Source organism: Eschrichtius robustus, chromosome 10, assembly GCF_028021215.1.
Source record: "Eschrichtius robustus isolate mEscRob2 chromosome 10, mEscRob2.pri, whole genome shotgun sequence".
Classification (NCBI taxonomy): Eukaryota; Metazoa; Chordata; class Mammalia; order Artiodactyla; family Eschrichtiidae; genus Eschrichtius; species Eschrichtius robustus.
In genome coordinates this window covers 116,909,985-116,929,647 of record NC_090833.1, presented here as the reverse complement: position 1 = coordinate 116,929,647, position 19,663 = coordinate 116,909,985, and the positions used below count along the sequence as shown (strand labels likewise).

Below are 19,663 nucleotides of genomic sequence, written 5' to 3'. Positions count from 1 at the left end.
GCCTGTGGCTGACGCAGCTGCTACCATTCACCGGTGACACAGCACCGTGAGCCACGGGGAGGACAGCTGCAGCTCAGCAGACTGCAGCAGCAGCAGCAGCCTTTGAACCACCGTCTCTCTCTTCTGTTGGGCTCTGCCTTAGTCTGCTGGGCATGTGGGTTAAGTGATAGAAAAGCCGTGAAGTTTCCCCTTTTTTCATAGAGAACCAAGTTAGAAGAGCCACTACAGCCCCCACTTCTGCAGGGAGTCTGCTCTGTAAATCCAGCTTTCTCCCACGGAAGCCAGAGGCAGCGGGCGGGCCGCCAAGGCCCACGTTGCCCTCCACTCTGGCTGAGGGCCTACCTGGTGGGAGAGTGAAACGTCTGTTTTGATCCCTTCTGTGTGCATATTCTTTTCATGACCTGACACAGTTGTCAACACGTATTGCTCTGTGCTGGGCTCGTTTCGTGCCTGGCAGGTTGGAGCTGTTGGTCTTTTAATATTGGTTAAATAGTTGGTCTGCACTGTTCCTGGTTTCCTCACTAAATTGAATCAAGAAAACTGTGTGCCTTTTAATCATTTCATGTATGTGTGTATGTAAGGGACCGGCATGAAGAGACCCCTGAGCTAACGGAGAAATAACCCTTGGGTCACCTTCTCTTTGGGCTGGGGAGTGTGGGTTGTCACTTTGTAACTGAGCTGGTGGGATTGTTGCCCTTAGAGTTAGAACAAGGGTTTGCTGTAGTTCCCTTTGCGCCAGGATTCCGTGCTGTGCCTCAAGGCTTAGACCGTCGGTCTGGCGCAGGCGCGCAGAGGAGGTGCCTCACCGAGCGCTTGCCCCGTTGCAGGTCCCGTCGGGCTTGTTCATCCCCAGCATGGCCATCGGCGCGATCGCCGGCCGCATCGTGGGCATCGCAGTGGAGCAGCTGGCCTACTATCACCACGACTGGTTCATCTTCAAGGAGTGGTGTGAGGTCGGCGCCGACTGCATCACCCCCGGCCTTTACGCCATGGTCGGCGCGGCCGCCTGCTTAGGTAACGGGGCCCTGCGCATGCGCGCGTGTGTCTGTGGCCGAGAGAGGAGCGGGGTGGGGGAGGAGGGCACGGCGAGGCATGTGGCCTGTGCAGCGCTGGTTTTCGTCTCGCCAGTCCCTGCACGCTTGTGAATGCAACACCGTAGGAGCAGTTAACGTCTTTTTAATATCCCGTGATGCTGTAGGGCAGAAAACATCTCAGTACAACAGAGGCTTGATTTGAATCCTGGCCAAGGAGGTGTTTGTTTTTTCGTTGTCGGGGTGCGTGGCTTACCTGCAGCCCCTCTAGCGTGGTTCCTGGGTTAGCACTCAGCAGAGCTTCGGGGTACCTTTACTCCGCTTCCGCAGAGGTTCCCCGTTAGTCTTAGTAAAAGGTTCTTTACCAGGCTGCCTCCATTTAAGATGCATTTACAGCCGAAGGAAAAAACTAACTAGTGCTTTAAGGCAAAGAAAAGCGAAATGTCTGCATTACATTCTTAAGAGTCTATTTTTTGTCCTCTTGGACATGAAAAATCATTATTTTATTTTATATTTAAAATGTCAACTAAACTTTGGTTATAATATTTAACTATAGTTGGTACTTTGACTCAGTTTTGTTCAGTGAGCCAGAATTGTGTAGTTATTGATCTTCCAAAGTGTCATATTAAATGCAAGCGTTGGGAGGAATCGTTGTCTGCAGAGCAGCAAGTAGGCATCCGCTTTGCGGTGAGCGCCGCCGCGCGGGGTGCGGTGCGCGGTACAGAAAGCAGCGTGAGCGTGGGCCCTCCCCTCGCGAGCCGCGGGTCGGGGGACGAGGCCAGCGCTGCTTAAACGGAGGAGCACGGCGCGAGGCGATGGGCTCCAGCGCAGGAGCGCGGTCAGGGGCCCTGCGTGGATCCAGAGGGAGGGTGGCGGCAGGGGCTCTGGAAGAGGAGCAGGGCTTGAAGGGGCTGCCTTTGTTGAAGAGGAGAGTGACGTGCAGACAGCGGGGTCGGGACGGGTGAACGCGGCACGCGGGGGGGGCTTCGGAGAACCTGGCAGTGTTGAGGTAGAGAGTGCGTTTTGGGCACTTTGGGAAAGAAAGGTGGATTGGTGAGAAGGAGGCAGTGACTTAGGTCAGGGTGAATTTCTATTTGGAACTGGTCAGATCCGTGGTAGGGTTGTGGCTTTGCCATTTTTAGTGTGATGACTTTGGGAAAATTCCTTTACTGCTTGCTTTTTATCTTTCTTATCTTTAAAATGAAAATAATAACTACTTATTTCCTACAGTTGTTTTTGAGGATTATGTAAAATAAAATGCATATAAAGCTGTTAGCACAGTGCCTGGTAAAATACGTGCTTGGTTAAAAAAATAAAAGCCTTTGTAAACCGCCTAGGGTATCCCAGGCATAGTGTAGATACCTAATATATAGTAGGTTCTTTCTCCCTTTTATTTTTAGGTTAAAAAACAAAAAGAAAGAGCTTTAGCTTCACACAGTATCAACTGACACACCCTGGTAGGTTTTTGAGCAAAGGAGCAACATGGTGAAAGTAGCACTCAGGGAAGTTAACCTGGGGACATGGCTCATAAAGTGGATGGAAGGTAATGGGGCCCGCAGTCAGGGAGGTTGGATGAAACAGTATTCAGATCCAGAAGCCGAGACTTGAGGGTCTGACTAGGTGGGTGATAGTGAGAATACTGAGAAAGGGGCCCCTAGATAGATGTTTGCAGAGCACATCAGCTAGGACTAGGTGAGAGTCTAGACGTTGGGATAGAGTAAAGGGATGAACCAGGAGCGGCTACTAGGTTGTCAGGAGGGATGTGTTGTCTGGTCCTGGAGTTGGGGGCCGGGATGGGAGCTCTCTGGGGGAGAAGAGGGGTTTGGCTTTGAGTGTGTGGTGGTTTCTGCTACAGTGGGTCCCCCAGAGTCTTCACAGTTGGAAATGAGACCAGCGTAGCCGGAAGATAAGGTGTGGGTAGCCAGAGACATGGGACAGACACAGCGTGGGTGGAGGGGCCTGGGTCAGGGAGGCCTCAGCAGAGAGCAGGGCTCACAGTGGTGATCTGGTAGATACCTGGAATAGTTCAGGTGAGTTTTCTAAGTGGGGGCATTACACTGTTACCAGAAACCGCAAGGCGTCAGAGTGTTTTATTCATTTTGAAGAGATTTAGAGGAGAGAAATGTATTAATTTAATATTCTACCCGCGAGTTTAATTTGTAAGTTGGTAGTAAACAAGTTAGCTATGCTGTGCTTCACCAAGTTCTTTAAGAATTAATTGTAAGCTTTTATAGCGGTGAAATAATGTCTTTGTGATAGCAGTAAACCAAAATGGCAAACTGTATTAGTCGGTCAGCTGTGATTTTTTTATCTGAAGTAAACCAGTTTTAAAATGTTATTTTAATAGTCTTCTGTGTTATAAACAAAGAAGATGGTTTCTCTAGATCTTATTAAAATAGCGATGATCCTTTTCACTAAGTTCTGTTTATAATTTGTGTCCACCTGCCTAGTGCGGAAATTCTATCACCGTGGATTGATGAGGACCCTGCCCTTCCTGACCTGACCTGTGGTCTTATTTTTTTCAGGTGGTGTGACAAGAATGACTGTGTCCCTGGTGGTCATTGTTTTTGAGCTCACTGGAGGCTTGGAGTATATTGTTCCCCTGATGGCTGCAGTAATGACCAGTAAATGGGTTGGAGATGCCTTTGGGAGGGAAGGCATTTATGAAGCTCACATCCGGCTAAATGGATACCCTTTCTTGGATGCAAAAGAAGAATTCACTCATACCACCCTGGCTGCCGATGTCATGAGACCTCGGAGGAGTGACCCTCCGCTGGCCGTCCTGACCCAGGACAACATGACCGTGGATGACATAGAAAACATGATTAACGAGACCAGCTACAACGGCTTTCCTGTCATAATGTCCAAAGAGTCTCAGAGATTAGTGGGATTTGCCCTCAGAAGAGACCTGACAATTGCAATAGGTACCCTTTTAAAGAACTACACACACATATACGTCTATCTATGGCTCTGTCTATTGGTATATAGATACGTAGGTGGACGAATATAAATATAGAATAGATTTCTGAAAGAAAAGAAAGCTGTAAAATTTAATTGGTTGGGTTTGTGGGGACAAGTGGTGTATTTTATGTCTCGTAATATCTTAGGTTCTTTAGGAGAGGAATTTACCCTTCCGTGGGATGTTTTCCAGCTAAATACTGTTTTATCTTCTGACTTGGCATTGTTATCAGAGACTGGAGTCAGACTGTTTCTTTTCTCACTCAGATAAGTCTTGTTAAGTTGACAATGTTCATAATAGCATGTAATATAAGGCCTTAGTAACTGCCGAGGCATACAGCTAAATACCTTCTTGTAGTTAATAAAGTTGGCTTATTTGAATGCAGGTTATTGAATATTCCATCATCTTTGGTCTGTCTCATGTCAGATCCGTAGGGTTTTGCTTTTTCAATTTTGGGATATAGATTTACAGTATTAACTTGTAATATATAGTTTAAAGCAGCGGTCCCCGAGCTTTTTGGCACCAGGGACTGGTTTCACGGAAGACAGTTTTTCCACGGACGGGGTGGGTGGGTAGGGGTGGGGGGGGGATGGCTCAGGCGGTAACGCGAGCGATGGGGAGCGGCAGATGAAGCTTCATTCGCTGGCCGCCCGCCCGCCCGTCGCTCACCTCCTGCTGTGCAGCCTGGTTCCTAACAGGCCGTGGACCGGTACTGGCCCGGGGTTGGGGACTCCTGGTTTAAAGCGAAAAAAATTATAGAGATGCTATTCTTGGTTAAATGCCAGGTTGAAAAAGTATATAAGGCATTAAGCATCCTATGTTATTTCTTGGATAGAAATTAAACTTCTTCTGAGGAGGAAGCCAATTTTGTTCCTCCAAAAGTTATTTATCCCCTTTCCTTGTAGTCCTGCAGTATTGATGAGGAGCCCAGTAAGGCTTCAGTCCTTTTCTACACCATCTGACTCCTCTTCCCAAACCCCCAGAGGTAATAGAGCAGTGGTCCTCAACCTTTTTGGCACCAGGGACCGGTTTCGTGGAAGACAGTTCTTCCACGGACGGGGCAGGGGGATGGCTCAGGCGGTAATGCGGGCGATGGGGAGCGATGGGCAGCGGCCGATGAAGCTTCGCTCGCTTGCCCGCCGCTCACCTCCTGCCGCGCGGCTTGGTTGCTAACAGGCCGTGCGCCGGTACCGGTCCGTGGCCCAGGGGTTGGGGACCCCTGTGATAGAGGGTATTTTCGTCCAGCCGTTGCTTTGATACTCCTGGTGTTCAGCAGAGGACTCGGAGCTGAACATGTGGAGCGTTCAGCCTGTCCCCAAAGGTCATTCCTGTGAGCCCGTCACCTCCCTCCAGCTTACCTCTATGGCCAAAGGGTGTAAAATAGTTCAGTTCCTGAGCCATTTGAAGAGGGAGGGCTGGGTGGTGTGGGTGGGCAGCGTCTCTCAAAGCAGACTGGAAGCTCTCGGTTTCCAAGAGCTCTTCAAGCAGAGAGAAGAAAGAAAGAAAAGAACAGAGCCTATGCAGAATATCCGGTCCAGCTAAGGAAGAGGCTGCAGCTTTGGGAGACTTGCTCAAAGCCTAGCATTCCCTTGAGCTGATAGACTGGTAGTTGTCCGAGTGGGCGGAGTGTGTGTGTGACGTGGCCGCGTTCAAGTGTTTCAGCCTCTGAGCCGTCACCACGGCCGACCTACAGTCGGAGAAGAGTTTCGCTGTTCACATTTTGTTCTTTACGTTGTAATAGTAAGCGAAAAAGAGAAGGGTCAGAATTTTGGAATTTATGTAGGAATTTAAAGGAAAAAAAGCCCAGGTTTTTAAAAGATAAAGTGGTAAAGTTAAGAATTATTTATATTCCCATTGATTCTCTGGACATATTTTTAAAAGCTGCTTTTATTACTGTCTTGAGAAATAGAACATTGGGATAGCAGATAATGTCAGTTTAAAGGAATTAGGGGTACTTTAGATGTGTGAAACAGCAACTCGTGTCGTCAGAAGGGTTAGTCACGGCATGATTTTTTTTAACACACCTTAAATATTTGCCAACATATATTTTGGTAAAGTTTTAGTTTTTGAATGGGAAAAATAAACCTGTACACTAGAGTTTTGTGTATAATATGTAGTTTATAGATATTTATATAAAATAGTTTATCAAAGGACTGAAAGGAATGCTTGAATAAATTGTGAACTATATACTATGTCTGGGGGTGGAAAACTCAAGATTTTAAAAGAGCAGTTTTCTTCAAATTTATTTATAAACCCGGCATTAAATTTTATGTTATATCGTTAAAAAATTTTTTTTTTAATTTAATTTTAGTTTTGGCTGCTTTGGGTCTCTGTTGCTGTGCGCAGGCTTCCTCTAGTTGTGGGGAGCGGGGGCTACTCTTGGTTGTGGTGCGCAGGCTTCTCATTGCAGTGGCTTCTCTTGTTGCAGAGCACGGGCTCTAGGGTGCGTGGGCTCAGTAGTTGCGGCATGTGGGCTCAGTAGTTGTGGCACGCGGGCTCAGTAGTTGTGGCTCGTGGGCTGTAGAGCACAGGCTCTGTAGTTGTGGTGCACGGGCTTAGTTGCTGCACAGCATGTGGGATCTTCCCGGACCAGGACTCGAACCCGTGTCCCCTGCCTTGGCAGGCGGGTTCTTAACCACTGCGCCACCAGGGAAGTCCCTTTTTTTTTAGTTTGTATGTAGATAGTACATTCACATGGTTCAAATTCGAGAAGATTAAAAGTTTATAGTGATGAATTGCCATACAGAGAAAGAAAAAAAAAGGTATGTAGTGAAAAATCTCTCACCCATGACCTCGTGATCACCAGTTTAGCTCTGTAGGCGACTGTCTCCTTGGCTTCTTACGTTTTCTGTAGGTATCATTCTCTGCTTGTGTCAGTAAGTATATACGTTTTCTCCTTTTTTTTAAAACAAGTCATAACATGCTACCCCATACATGCTGTTCTGTCTTGTTTTTTTCACTAAACAATGTTTTTTGGACATCTTTCCAAATCATTTTATTTTTAACAGCTACACAGTACTCCACTGAGTGGATGTACCGTGGAATACATCATGATTTTTTAAATCTGCTTCCCACTGATGGACATTTAAGATGTTTTCAGCCTTGCTATGATAAAAATTGCCGCCTCACATATCTGATAACCTTGCGTACTTGACGTTTTGCCTCCGCAGATGTAGGGAAATACTAGAAATGGAATCACTGGACCAGAGAGTAGTGCATCTGTAATTTTGCAAGGTATTTTCAGATTGCACGAAGTCGTGGTTCTGCTGTGGACTCTTTCACCAGGAGGAGATGACAGTTTACTGTGTTAAAGTTTAGTCCAAATGGAGAGACATTCCTCCTGCATTTTTTTGGTCCAGATGGAAAAGTGAGGCTGAATGTTTTCTAGATTTGTTTAAAATGAAGCACGTATTTAATACTACATTTATAGTGTGAATTGAATCATCTTTCCTATCTTCCACCTTAAGGTGTAAAAGTGTACTTGCTCCTTTCTGATTATGTGCTAGGAGCTGTGAGTTTTACAGGGAGATTCTTAATGCATGAGAACTCGAATACCGTTGACATATTGAACACGATTAGAAGGGTACATGGCACAGTGACAGACTGCTCCCCTCATTGTACTTTTCTCCTGCCCCCTCAGGCGCTTCTGTTCAGAGTAAAGCTTTAGCTTGTGCGCCTGGGAGAGAGGATCTGCCGAAGGTTTTCCCCATGGCAGTACTATTATCAGCCTTAGACTGTGAAACAGCGTTTTACTCAATAATCCGAGCTGCAGTACGTGGACCAGCCTTTTGTTTATCTCTCTGTAGGAGTTAAAATTAACTTTGTACCTGCCCAGGTAGTTGAAACACCATTTTATGAGTATAGAGACTTTTTTGGTTTCTAAAATGAATACAAGTGAAAGAGCTGTAGATCCCTGGGGGATGTTTGGAATCTGTCACTACCAAGTTTCACAGAGCAGCTGTCATACATGCTCACAGCACCTCCATTCCTCCATTCACAGGCCATTAGCCCGGTGCTTCTATGGGCCAAAAGCAGCTTAACGAGCATTTTTCAGAAGTCATTTATGTCGGTCGCTGATGGGCTTTCTTCTTCTCCGTGCCCTTCTCATGCTTCTGAGGTGCTCTGGGGAATCCTAGCGCTAGAACGTCACTGACTGTGACAGCACAGTGAAGCAGGGCCTTGCTGGTCAGGAGTAGACGGCGTTGCAGTGTGTGTTTATGAGCTGGGCTCACTGCTCGTGTAGGGCTGATGCTTGTTATTTTGGCTTAAATATTTTTGTGGCAAAACTCATGTTCAGGATATGTTCAGTATGACAAGTACGATACTTGTACACACAGCTTTGGATTCATACTACCTAGGAGCATAAGCTCTTCCATTTTGCTTGTGTATTCTCTCCCTTTCGTGGGTTTCCTCCTCCTCCCCATGGTCTCTGCCCCTCCTCTGCCGTTTTCTGCGTCTTGGCCACCTGTTGTCTCACAGTTTGAGAGGTGGCAGAGAGGAAGTAGGCACAGGACAGGAGCACTTGAGGCGGAGCCCCGGAGAGCGGGAATGAACGGAGCCTGTGCAGATAAACCTCGAAAGTCGGTTGGTGTCCATGACGTCTGTAACTGTACTTTCAACCCACCTCATGATGCACCTAGAAAATTAAGCTTGAACGTCAGAAAAGAGAAAGAAGTAGCTGGTTCACAGGGGTAGAATAGACAACACGGTCCAAGCAAGGATGAGATTCTCTGTGGTCCCACCTCCAAGGCAGGAGGAGTGGCCCACGGCACAGACAGGCCGCTCGGGGGTGGGTTCCTGTAGTCAATGTGCTCTCGTTACTTGTGTACGTTTAAAAGCCCGTATTCCCAACATGCTTCCTTGTCCCCCAGAGTTAGACCACAGCAAAGAAAATTATACCATGATATACCACAAGTATTTTATTTGCATGAAGATGATTTGTTATTGGTGGATTCTAATTCTGTCTAATTTAAGAAATTGCTAAACGGCTTTTCAGTCGGTTTTTTCCTTGGTTAGGAAGATGGGAAAAGAAAGAGGGGACCAAAAGGATACGTTTATTTATTGTTTTAAACCTCTGAATAAGCAGGTTGTCCTGAAAACAAAACAAACAAAAGAAAACCTATCAGTTTTTAATTTTTGGTCTTCTCTGTCTCTTCAGAGAGTGCCAGAAAGAAACAGGAAGGGACAGTGGGCAGCTCCCGCGTGTGCTTCGCCCAGCACACCCCGTCGCTCCCAGCAGAGAGTCCCCGGCCGCTGAAGCTACGCAGCATCCTTGACATGAGCCCGTTCACCGTCACGGACCACACGCCCATGGAGATCGTGGTGGACATCTTCCGCAAGCTGGGCCTGCGGCAGTGCCTGGTCACGCACAACGGGTGAGTGTGCTCGGTCCCGCCCCGCCAGCCTGCGGGGCCCTCTGGGGGGGCCCGGGAGGGGGGTGCCCAGTCTGCCTTTTAGGATCGGCCCCTCGGAGTCCCACTTACCGACGGTGAGCAGAGCGTCAACTGCCAGGGCTTTGCCAAAACAGAAAGTGACACTTGTCAGGAGCGCTTCGGAGCTGCAGGGAGCCGGGAGGCGGCATGGTGCGGGGCGGGCGGGGCGCAGCTGAGGGTGTGTCCCCTCTTAGAGGGCGGCCGAGCCCGAGGCGTGGAGCACGGCGGCATCCTGTTCTCTTTTTGTAAGTATTCCGTGGTTAGGGTATTCATCTCCAGTACAGTAATAGCTTTCTAAGTGTTTTGCTGTTTACTCTTTGATTTATCGTGTAATGAGGGAAATCAGATATAATTAAACGAGGTTTGTGAATTAGATGAAAACCCTTTGCAGACGCTTTGTTTCTGCTTTTCTGTGGTCTCCATCCACAAACCTTTTGAATAAAGTGCTGGCAGATGAACATCAGTGCACTTAAGATGTATAAGTTGATTTCTCTGCCCTTTGCACGTAAACTGGCCGTGTTTCCGCACGGTAGGAGTGTGGGAAGTACGGCCTGGCGGGTGTCAGGTAGCGTGGAGACGCCCTGCGGGCCCGGCCTCAGCGCGGGCCTCAGCCTGGCATTGCTCCCCTGCTCCTGGGCTGGCCTCTGCTTCCTGCCCTTTCTCTCCGGGCCCCTTGACCCCTACTGCGTTGCTCTTCCTACCTGGAATCCTCAGGGCCAGTGTTCTACCTGCAGGCTGATGACGGCAAGGCCGGATTGTGTGTAGACGGGATGATCCCCCCCGCGCCGCGTGAGGCTCCTGCGAACACCGCACACTTAGGGGACCCAGCGGTTTAACAAACAATCCCGTAGGGACAGAACACACGACCCCTCCGTAGAGAAAGGAGGGAAAGCGAACACCTCCCGCTGGGACACCGCCTTCGAGTTTCTCATTGACCTCTGCGGCCCCCTGCACAGAGGTGGTCGTCGAGGCTGGGGAGATGTGTCCAGGCACGTGGTCAGCACGGCACAGCTCAGGGGCCAGGTAGCCTTCCGGCTCGGAAGCCCAGCCTCTTGCTGCTTTACGTGGTGATTGGCCGATAGAGTCTGTCTTCTTTCTTTGTGATTTCTTAAACGACTGTTTTCTTGGACAGTATATTAGCCTGTATTGGGTGAGGAATAGAAACAGAAAGCTAGAGAACTCAATCCACGATTGGTGTTTCCACTGTGCCAACCAGTGAAGATAAGTCTAGGTAACAGGAAGTAAATCATTTGAGGGATGCAGCTCTTGATCAAGGGCAGGGAGTCTGACGATCAAATGCCACAGATACCGATGGGAGAAGAGATGTATGTTGTAAAATAACTACTTTCTTCTGTTTAATGTTTAATTTAAAGAATAATGGTACCAGACTTCATGGTTTAAAAAGCTTAATAAGTACACGCTAAATGGAGTACCTTTTCATGAAGGTTTGGGGTCCTTTTAGTAATGAATGGCTCACTTGGAAGCCGAGCTGAGTGAGTTGGCTTATTAAACGTTGACCTGCTCTGTGTTGCTGTCTGTGCCTGGCGTGGCTTGTCCTCTTATGTCATAACAAGTGTGGATGTCCTTCTCCAGTCCCGGTGAAGCACGTCACAGGCTGTGTGGGTTCGTGCCCGTCGTGCACTCTGCTGACGGAGTTCAGCTTCTCAGCAGCACGGATGCTGGAAAGGAGTGAAGGGGTGGGGGGGAGGGCAGCGGATGAAGATCTTACCTGATCCCGCCGGTTTGTAAGAAAGCGTGGGGTGGGAGGTGGCTTTTTATGTTTATTGGCCTTGATTATATTTTCCTTACTTCTGTCCTTCGAGGAAAATAGATTGATAGCTAAAAGAAGAAGAGAGCTCATCTCTTCTGCATTTTAGTGGAGAGTCTAATGGTCAACATGTTACAGTTTATACTGGGTCCTTCGACGTGGAAAATAACTATGTGTCTGGGGGGAAGAAGACCTAGAAGACCTGAGGAACCTAGACTCTGAGGTGCAAGGAGCAAGTGAGACTAGGCGGGTGTCTGGCAACGTCGAAGGTGCCCCACGTTCTGTATTCTGATTAGCAGAATTTCTCAAAATCTTCTAGTCTTGGTGGAACCAGCAGGATGTTAACTAGAATGGCTCAAAAAAGAGGTCCGTGACCATATGCGTTTGTAAAGTGTTGGATTAAATACAGTTGAGGTTCTTTACTGTGGAGCTTCTCAGAGGGGGGTGAACAGCAAACGTGGTTTTCCAAACGTGCGCCCTTTAGGGGAGGAAAACGGGAGCAGAGGAACTCCTGGGACTGGTGTTTCTTGGAAACCAGTATTGATACTTCGGGAAGATGCTGGGTCCTGCCCTGTTTACTCTGACGTCATTGTTTGCCACCTCCCTCCAGGGAACAGAAAATTGTTCTCTATGTGAATCACATTTTGCATTGATTTTCCTTGCACTCCTGAAAGTAATAAAGCAGTGCTGAATTTGCCCTTACTACTCTCAAATCTCTTTTCTCCAGTAACTAAAGAGAGGAAATATGTGTATTTCCTCCTTTTTAGGGCTGTTACTTGGTGAATACAAAGATTACTTTAGAAGTCTATAGATTTGCCATTGTGTCTTTAATAAATTCGTGACTGTCCTCACTGTTGTGTACCTTGCGGTTTGGCAGAGGTTACTAACGTATTAACTGAAATTAATCATTGTATGTAACTGGGTAGAAAAGAATGAGTAAGAACTAAACTGGGATTCTTTTACTGAATTGTCAGGATGCTCACATTTCTTGATTCCAGCTATAAATGCAAGTGAATTGATGGATTTTGTCTGTTTTACCTCAAACATTTAGTCAGAGAAGAACATCTACTGAGTTAGTGTTTATTTTATGTAGTGCATTTTTTGAGCTTTTTGGAGGGAAACTGGCTCCCATGCTTTGAGAACTGTTCAGTTAGTTTGTCTTTGTTCTTAAGGAAAAGTACGTTATTTTAAAACATAATGAGAAAACATTAACAAAGAACCTGTTTCTGCCTTTCCCATTCCCTACCCTCCCTGTTTGCCGCCCCGCCCCGAGCATCCCCTAGTGACTGCTTTTTAACTGACATCGGTGGGGGACCAGAGCCTTTGACTGAACGAGGTCCCCTGTGACTTCTTCAGGAAGTCAGGATGGTCTGAGGCAGTGCCATACAGAGCTGACTTAACCGGATCACAGGGACGTCCAGTCACCCTGAAGGGCACGCTGGATGGGCTTTCAGAATTCAAAGATTAAAGCTTTTTGGGGTTCTTGACATTCACTGTCTGTATTGCCATACATTCATTGTAGTTGAAGTCATTCACTTCCATTATAAAGCCAGTTACCAGAATTTTGTTTTAATGAATAAAAAGCAGTTGAATTATTTTCAAGTACCCTCATGAGAATTTGTTCATCATCTTGCTTGATGTTATAATAATGATATTAACCGAGAAATAATCATTATTTAGGGAAAAATGTATAAAATTAAAAAATCATTTTTATTAAACTTATTTCAAGAAGCAGAATTTGGCAGGTCCTGAAAATCAGGGAGCGCATGTATTAGTCAGCTTTATTTAGTGTGCGTTTTCTTTCATTTTAATTCCAAGTAATAGTCACGGGATTTCTCAAGTCTCTTGACAGGCAAGAGGCTTGGAGGCCAGAGCCTGAGGAGCCTGAGCCTTCTCCTGCCTTTTCCCCAGTGAGGGGGATCCGGTGAGGAGGGCCGTGGGCTGACATTTCAGAAACGAGAGAAACACTTTCCTCTGTGGAAAGAACACTGAAAATGGAAACTCCATTTCAGAGTTTGATAGCTGTGATAGATGTTGCTTCTTTGTACTTTTTTGTAGTCATCGTCATTGTGAGCTTTTGATTTTTAATTTAAAAAGGATAACCACCCACCAGTGTTTCAAATAGGATCGTGTCACTTTGGAAAGTCAGTAGAATTCATGCCGTGGGACCTGGGATTTCAGATCATTTCTGTGTTTGTTTTCCTAAAGCTCATTAAAGCATTCTTATGGTTCACGTTTTAATTTTTTCTCGCATTCTCTTATCAATCGTCATGATTGGAAGCCCCTCCCGCCTAAGTTCTCCCGCAGTCATTAGCATCACGTGGTCTGTTGCAGGACCGTCTTGGGGATCATCACCAAGAAGAACATGGTAGAGCACCTGGAGGAGCTGACGCGGCGCGCCGAGCCCCTGGTGATGACGCAGCTGCTCCCCAGACCCGGGGGTGGGGGCGCACCGCGACCCTCCCGTCCCCGCCCGCGCGCCCGCCCGCGCCCGCCCGCCCGCAGTCTGTCTGCGAGGCTGGGGGCGTGTCCAGGCCCCACCGGGCTGGGGGCGTGTCCAGGCCCCACCGTAGGGAGGGTCGGCGGACGAGCGGACCCTCTTGGACGTTCTTGCGGCAAATACGTGCCCTCGCGGAGGACCCGCTCTGTTTACAGTGCCCCCCAGCCCCACCCCGTCTCTGTCTTGTTCCCTGGTCTTTGGCCGTCTCGTGGGGACTCTGGCTCAGACGTGGCTGTCACCGGCCTCCGTTCTCTGCCGTATCCGCAGAGTCCTGGGGCCTGGGCCCCGGTGCCCTTCGCAGGCTGTTTCTGGAACGCTGTCAGCAGCTTTGAGAGCCACGTGCGGTGGTTCTCGCTGGCTCTCTGTCCCAGTGGGGTCCTGACTGGAGATGATTTTGAATCATCTGATAGGTGGCCTGGCTTTGGCAGTTACTGCCTGGAACTGTCTTGGCCTGCAGTTGCCGTCCCTCCGTGAGACCTGTCCCAGTCCAGCGCCGATCAGGCACCCCTGTTGTGCGCTAGCCCTTCACGAGTGTTTCATGCATCCTTTTTAAAAAAAAAAGCTACTAACCAGAAGAGTAAGTAGCTACCCACCCATTCTGCTTTCTGCTTCGTCTATAATCATCCTTTAGGGCTGCTTCTTGACGTTTTCACCTATCTTTTAATGTAAGCATTAACAGCTCAGACTTTCATAAAAGCAGTGTATCAACTTTTTTGACCAAAATCAAAAAAGGAAGACATTGATGACTGTACTAGAAATTTGGGTTGTCTTAGAGATTTATTCTTGGGATTCTGAAGTTTGGGATTGAAATTCTGTGTTGACCATTTTATATGCATTTTATCTCAATGGTATGTGCTTTCATGTAGATTCTGCATACAACTGGGCAATCCTTAAGTTATTTTTTTAAAGTTAGTTCATTTTGGCTTTAAAAAAAGCGGAACATTGAGGGGATTTGGTCATCAGACACTTCTTTCTTGATGCGGTGGGAACGAATTTTCCTTCTCAGGTGGTGTCAGCGTCCTTTCCTGTTCTACATCCTCCCGTCTTTGTCCCTTTCTCGCTGGCACACGTTACTCAGGGTGGCTCTGCTTCAGGGGGGCCCAGTCCTCAGTCTCGGGGGAAAGGACACCGAGCTGTTAGTGACGTCGTGCTCGCTACATCCAAGGATGGGTGCTGGGTATTTAATTATCTTTACCAACAAAATGCTTTTAGAAAATACAGAATCAGGCTGCTTGCTTTGCTCTACTCCTGTCCACAAAAAGGGTTTAGCTGTGGATTTAGCGCCTCTTTTCTTTTCCTTTTAATTTTAACGGCAACCTTCTGTTTATCCTTTTCAGACGCCTCCTTGGTATCATCACAAAAAAAGATATCCTCCGTCATATGGCCCAGACGGCAAACCAAGACCCCGCCTCCATAATGTTCAACTGAGCCCCGTGACGTCGGAGGGAGAGGAGGCCGGGGAGGAGGCCCGCCTGCTGAGCAGCACCGCGCTTTAACCCGCTTCAAAAAAGGAAATAGAAAAGCCGGGCCGCTGCAGCGTGGTTTGCAGTACTGCTGGTGGAATGGAGGAGTTGTTTGGGGAGGGAAAGGAGAGAGAGAAGGAGGCGAGTGAGTATCTCCCATCCCACGAGGGCAGCACGTGGTCTCCTGTCTGCGCTGGATGCGCTCAGCCCGGGGTGTGGCCTGGGCCTCCCTCCACGGGGAGGGCGCCCGAGCCTGACCCCGGCCCCCGGCCTGCTCTCCAGCACCGCAGAGACGTGCCTGTTCCGGGAGGGATCCCTCTGAGTCGAGCCATCTCTAAGACTGCAAGGTCTTGCCCTTTTTTAATCAAAACTTTTCTGTTTAACTCATGAATTGTACAGTTAAAGCGTTACCTTTCTACATTCCGGACGAGCTTCTCCCTCTCCCCGCCACCCCTTCTCTCGCGCGCTCTAACAAAGCCTCTGTAAGTTGGTGTGCCCTTTGGAAGCAGTCCTTTCTCATATTGAGATGTACTGAGGTTGTACTGAGGTTTCACACACAAGAGGGGAGTGTTTCTTGTGCCCTTAACCCTGTAGTTTGCCCCATCACGAGATGCTCGGTGCCGTCACGTGTGCGCCGACAGAGGCCCATGGCACCGGGAAGACCTCCACGGAGTAGAAACGAGCTCTCGCTTGGGTTCAGAATCAGCAACGGTGAACTTGACTTGTGAGGATAAACAGTTTTCTTTTTGCTTTTTTTTTCCGCCCCTCTCTGACTTTACGGATAATGTGACCTGGTCGTATGCAGATTTTCTGTCTCTAAAACTCCTATAATACACAAGTACTGTTGCGTGTAAGGAGACAAGAGGCTGCTTCACTGACAGTGCCGAGAAGGAGGAATTCTGTTTAGCTGCACCTGGTGTGAGTTGCATGTTTAAACACTGGAATTTTCTTTTTCTTGAAATTAGATCAGTCTTTTTCTTTTCTTTTCTTTCCTCAAGGTGTTTTACTGCTGACACTGAAGAAGAAATGTAATTCATAACTTGCACTAAATGTATATTTCTTTCTTAAAAATTTACCATTCTTATTTATATTTTTATGGATTAAAATTTATAAAATACGGATCAGTTAATATCGCACTTAAGTAATTTTACCTTTTTAATGTGATTTTTGTAGACTAATTCAGACTTAGAAATATGGAGATACGAACAAAGTTTACAGTGGGAACAAGGGTTTAAGATGTGGTTATGGTTATTTCTCTGTGATCAGATGTGTACGGAAACCTTTTCTGATCTTTCACTGCCATCCCCTGGGTTGTCTTCTGACCTGTCCATTTTGACTCATTAACTGGAAGCTGAAACTACATATTATTTTGCAGATTAAAACCAAAAGTTTAATACTGTTAACCTTTAAAAGAAAAATGAAAACAGTAGAATTGCAGAGTTGGCAGTTAAAACGCTAATCTGAACAGAACCTGTGAATCTTTGCATAGGTCGCATCCAGGTGTCCAGTGACGTTTTGAATCCACACTGCACTTTTTTGCAGGATGAGTTGAAAATGTACTGGGATGTGTTTGGAATTGTGGGTTTTGGAAGTATCTGAGTTAATCGTGGTCTTAATTCACTATTGGCAAAGGCAGTTTACTTGAAGCACTGGCCTAAAAATTCTGGATTATGTATTTTTGGAGGCAAAAATGAATTTTTACAGACGTTTTCTGAAACATAAGTGGCAATGAGCTGTTTTTACATTTTAGCAGTGGTTCTTCACTGCCTGGTTCTTAATATATCTGTAAGAGCTGTGAGGTCACGGAAGATCTTTACGATCTGGAAGGTTTATGAGATCATGAGGCCAGATTAGAGTGACAGTTGAGAGTTGAGCAAAATGTTAGGAATTTCGTGAGACCTTCTCAGTTTTGCTCTGTGCCTGCAGTTAGTGTTTTGTCCCCGTTCCTCCCCCCTTGGCTGCCTCCACGCTTTCTTCCTGGCGTCTGGAGGTCAGTCCTTCCTGAATGATGGTCTTGTGCGTCTCCTCTCGACCTGTCATCCGTGCATTTGCCCTGAGAGGCACAGCCTCATGAAGTCACACGTGGCGTGGATTTTGTCTCCCACGTTTCCTTTCCGATTTCAGGTCCTGCTTCAGAGACTGACATCTCGGGCGGATGTTGATTTTCTTCTCGGTGTGTCCGCCCTGCTGAGACGGGGGTGGGGGTGGGGGGGGGCCGTGTCTCCAGTGCGCTGGTGGTTGTCTGCGTCACTCTGTTCCACTTTTCCTTTTGGTACGTTGGGGTGTGTCTGCTTTTCAGCCAAAGGAGGGAACACTGGAGACCGTGAGATCCATGTGCCTGGCTCACTGGCGAACGGATTGACCGATGTGGGTGGAGTGCCTCATTTGAGTACCTTTTGGAGAAGGTATGATGAGAATGGGCAAGGGTGTCAGCATCTCTTCTTACTCAGCATTGTTTTCAGTTTTGGCTCATGAAGAATGCTTAGTTTGTTAATCTGTGATGTTGCCTAGAGCTGTATTTATCTGTTTTTATTTATACTCATGTAGTAAAGCTGCATATCATTACAGTAAAAACGGTTACTGTGATGAGTCAATCAGAAACTCTATTAAAATCTGTATGACAGTGTGTGGTTTGGCCTTTGATTCCCTCTGTCACCGTCCCCCGCGGTCACTGCGCTCTGCGCTGTGCAGCCGAGGCGCCCGGCGCGCAGCCTCGAGGGTGGGGGGGGGGGGCGGGAGGGTCCCGCGTCTCTTGCGTTACAGGGCTGGTGCTGTCCTTTGCAAGCAGGGGCGACGGGGGGACTGACGCTGGGGTAACAGCGCGTGGACGTACCAGCGATGGTGTCGGCGGCGTCTGCGGGCCCACAGAGAGATGGCTCTCAGTTTGCTGTCACACCCCTGAAAGGAGACGCGTAAGTCAGCGGCACCGTGTGTTTTTAAGAACGAGTGTGGAGGTTTGCTGAGAGAACTGCCTGCGAGGAGGTGGTGACAGGTGCACTGTGGAAAGGCCCCCGAGGTCTTCCGGCGGAAGGAGCCCGGTCCCCACGTGCCCGGTGGGCGTTGTGTCATTGCTCTCGCGTGCTGTTCACTCGGCACGTGGTGAGCACCGACTGTGTGCCCAGCGCCGCTCCCTGCTCCCGAGGCCTCCGGGCACGCGGGGTGTCAGATGCTGACACGTGTCGGGGTGCGCTGTGGTGGTTGCCGAGCACGTGTGTTTACGCGATCCCGGGGACCGCGCGCCGCGGGGACAGCCGGTGACTCGGGCAGAAATCCCCCGGCTGGGAGGGTCCGGGGACACAAGCCACGGGGGGCGGAGATGCTGGTCGTGTCCGAGGAGCAGGGTGACTCGTGAGCGCACCGTGGGGGCGGCCGGCTGACGCAGTTCCCCGCCGGGGGAGGAGCCACGCTGAGCACGCGTCCCGAGGCGGGAGCCCCGGCAGGTGGGGGGCGGGGCGGGGCGGGGCGGGGCGGACCTCCGGCGCTCTGCGGGTCCAGACCGTGGGGGGGCGGGGCGTCCGGACCCTCGGGACGTGCAGGGCTGGAGCGGGGTGCCGGCCGTCAGGTCTCCCGGGCTTCGGGCCAGGGAGCTCGGAGCACCGGCTGGGTTGGGCGAGGGCGTCCAGTGGACAGTTGTGTGTCTGAGGTGCGTGTTCGGGACGCAGGCCTGACCTCAGCCTCCTCGTGGGGCAGGACAAGGCCACCGTGGGGTCGAGCGGCCAGGGCAGCGTGAGGCCGGGTGCAGAGGCCCCTCGTGGGAGAGGTGGGCCCCCCGGGCGCGTGAGTCACGGTCGCCGACAGGTGAAGGCAGTGAGGACGAGAGTCGGCCCCGCGGACGTCACTGATGACTTTGGCCGGGGCCGGTTCAGCGGGATCCGGCGGCGGCCGTCTGCCTGGAGGGAGCTCTGCAGAGATGGGAAGGAGCTGAAGGCATCCGGGGCCACTTCCGGAAGCGCGATGTGGGATGGAGGGTGCTGTGTTGTAAGCTGCGGGATGTTAACGGCTTTTGTTGTTGTTCGTGGTGTTATAAGGACACAGCGGGCCCCGACGGAGGCCCTGTACCAAGCCCACGTCACCAAACCGCGGCTCAGTCCCTCAGCTAAGGGCAGGTCCAGGCCCCGGCAGCCTGGAGGTGCCCGGTCAGCACCAGTGAGGTCATCCGCCGCGGGCCCCTCTGTCTCCTGCAGGTAGGTCACCTGAGCCCCAACAGGGCGCCGTCCCCCCTTGGGCCCAGGAGGGCGGCCCGTTTTGCACAGCGCCCTCGGACCCCCTCCTGCTCGCTGGATGGGATGAATCGCTGAACACAGCCAGCAAGGTCTTCGGGGTTTACTCAGTTGGATTTTGCTTCTTTTAAGCAGTGGGGATGTTTGAGGGAGACTCTCTGCTCTGAGAGGGGGAGGGGGGGGGGCCTTGAGTAGCAGGAGGGACTCCAGGGGGCGGGGAGCAGGTTGGACAGGCGGCCTTGAGCGGGAGCTTTGAGCCGGTGCGAGGGGCGTGTCCTTGTGGAGACAGT

At 49.4% G+C, this 19,663-nt stretch overlaps 1 protein-coding gene across 4 annotated transcripts in view; it reads left to right on the top strand.

Annotated features, from left to right (window-relative positions):
- Positions 1 to 17,779, top strand: part of CLCN3 (chloride voltage-gated channel 3) — an 84,155-nt gene extending 66,376 nt beyond the window's left edge. For 3 of the 4 annotated variants that reach the window (XM_068551961.1, XM_068551960.1, XM_068551963.1), the window contains 4 exons: positions 828 to 1,014; positions 3,557 to 3,955; positions 9,149 to 9,365; positions 15,028 to 17,779. In XM_068551961.1, the coding sequence (XP_068408062.1) occupies positions 828 to 1,014; positions 3,557 to 3,955; positions 9,149 to 9,365; positions 15,028 to 15,118 (894 nt within the window). In that variant the 3' untranslated portion in view covers positions 15,119 to 17,779. Of the gene's footprint in view, positions 1 to 827; positions 1,015 to 3,556; positions 3,956 to 9,148; positions 9,366 to 13,524; positions 13,601 to 15,027 lie in introns of all 4 variants that reach the window. The other variant, XM_068551964.1, reaches the window with a different exon arrangement.
- The last annotated feature ends 1,884 nt before the right edge of the window (positions 17,780 to 19,663 follow it).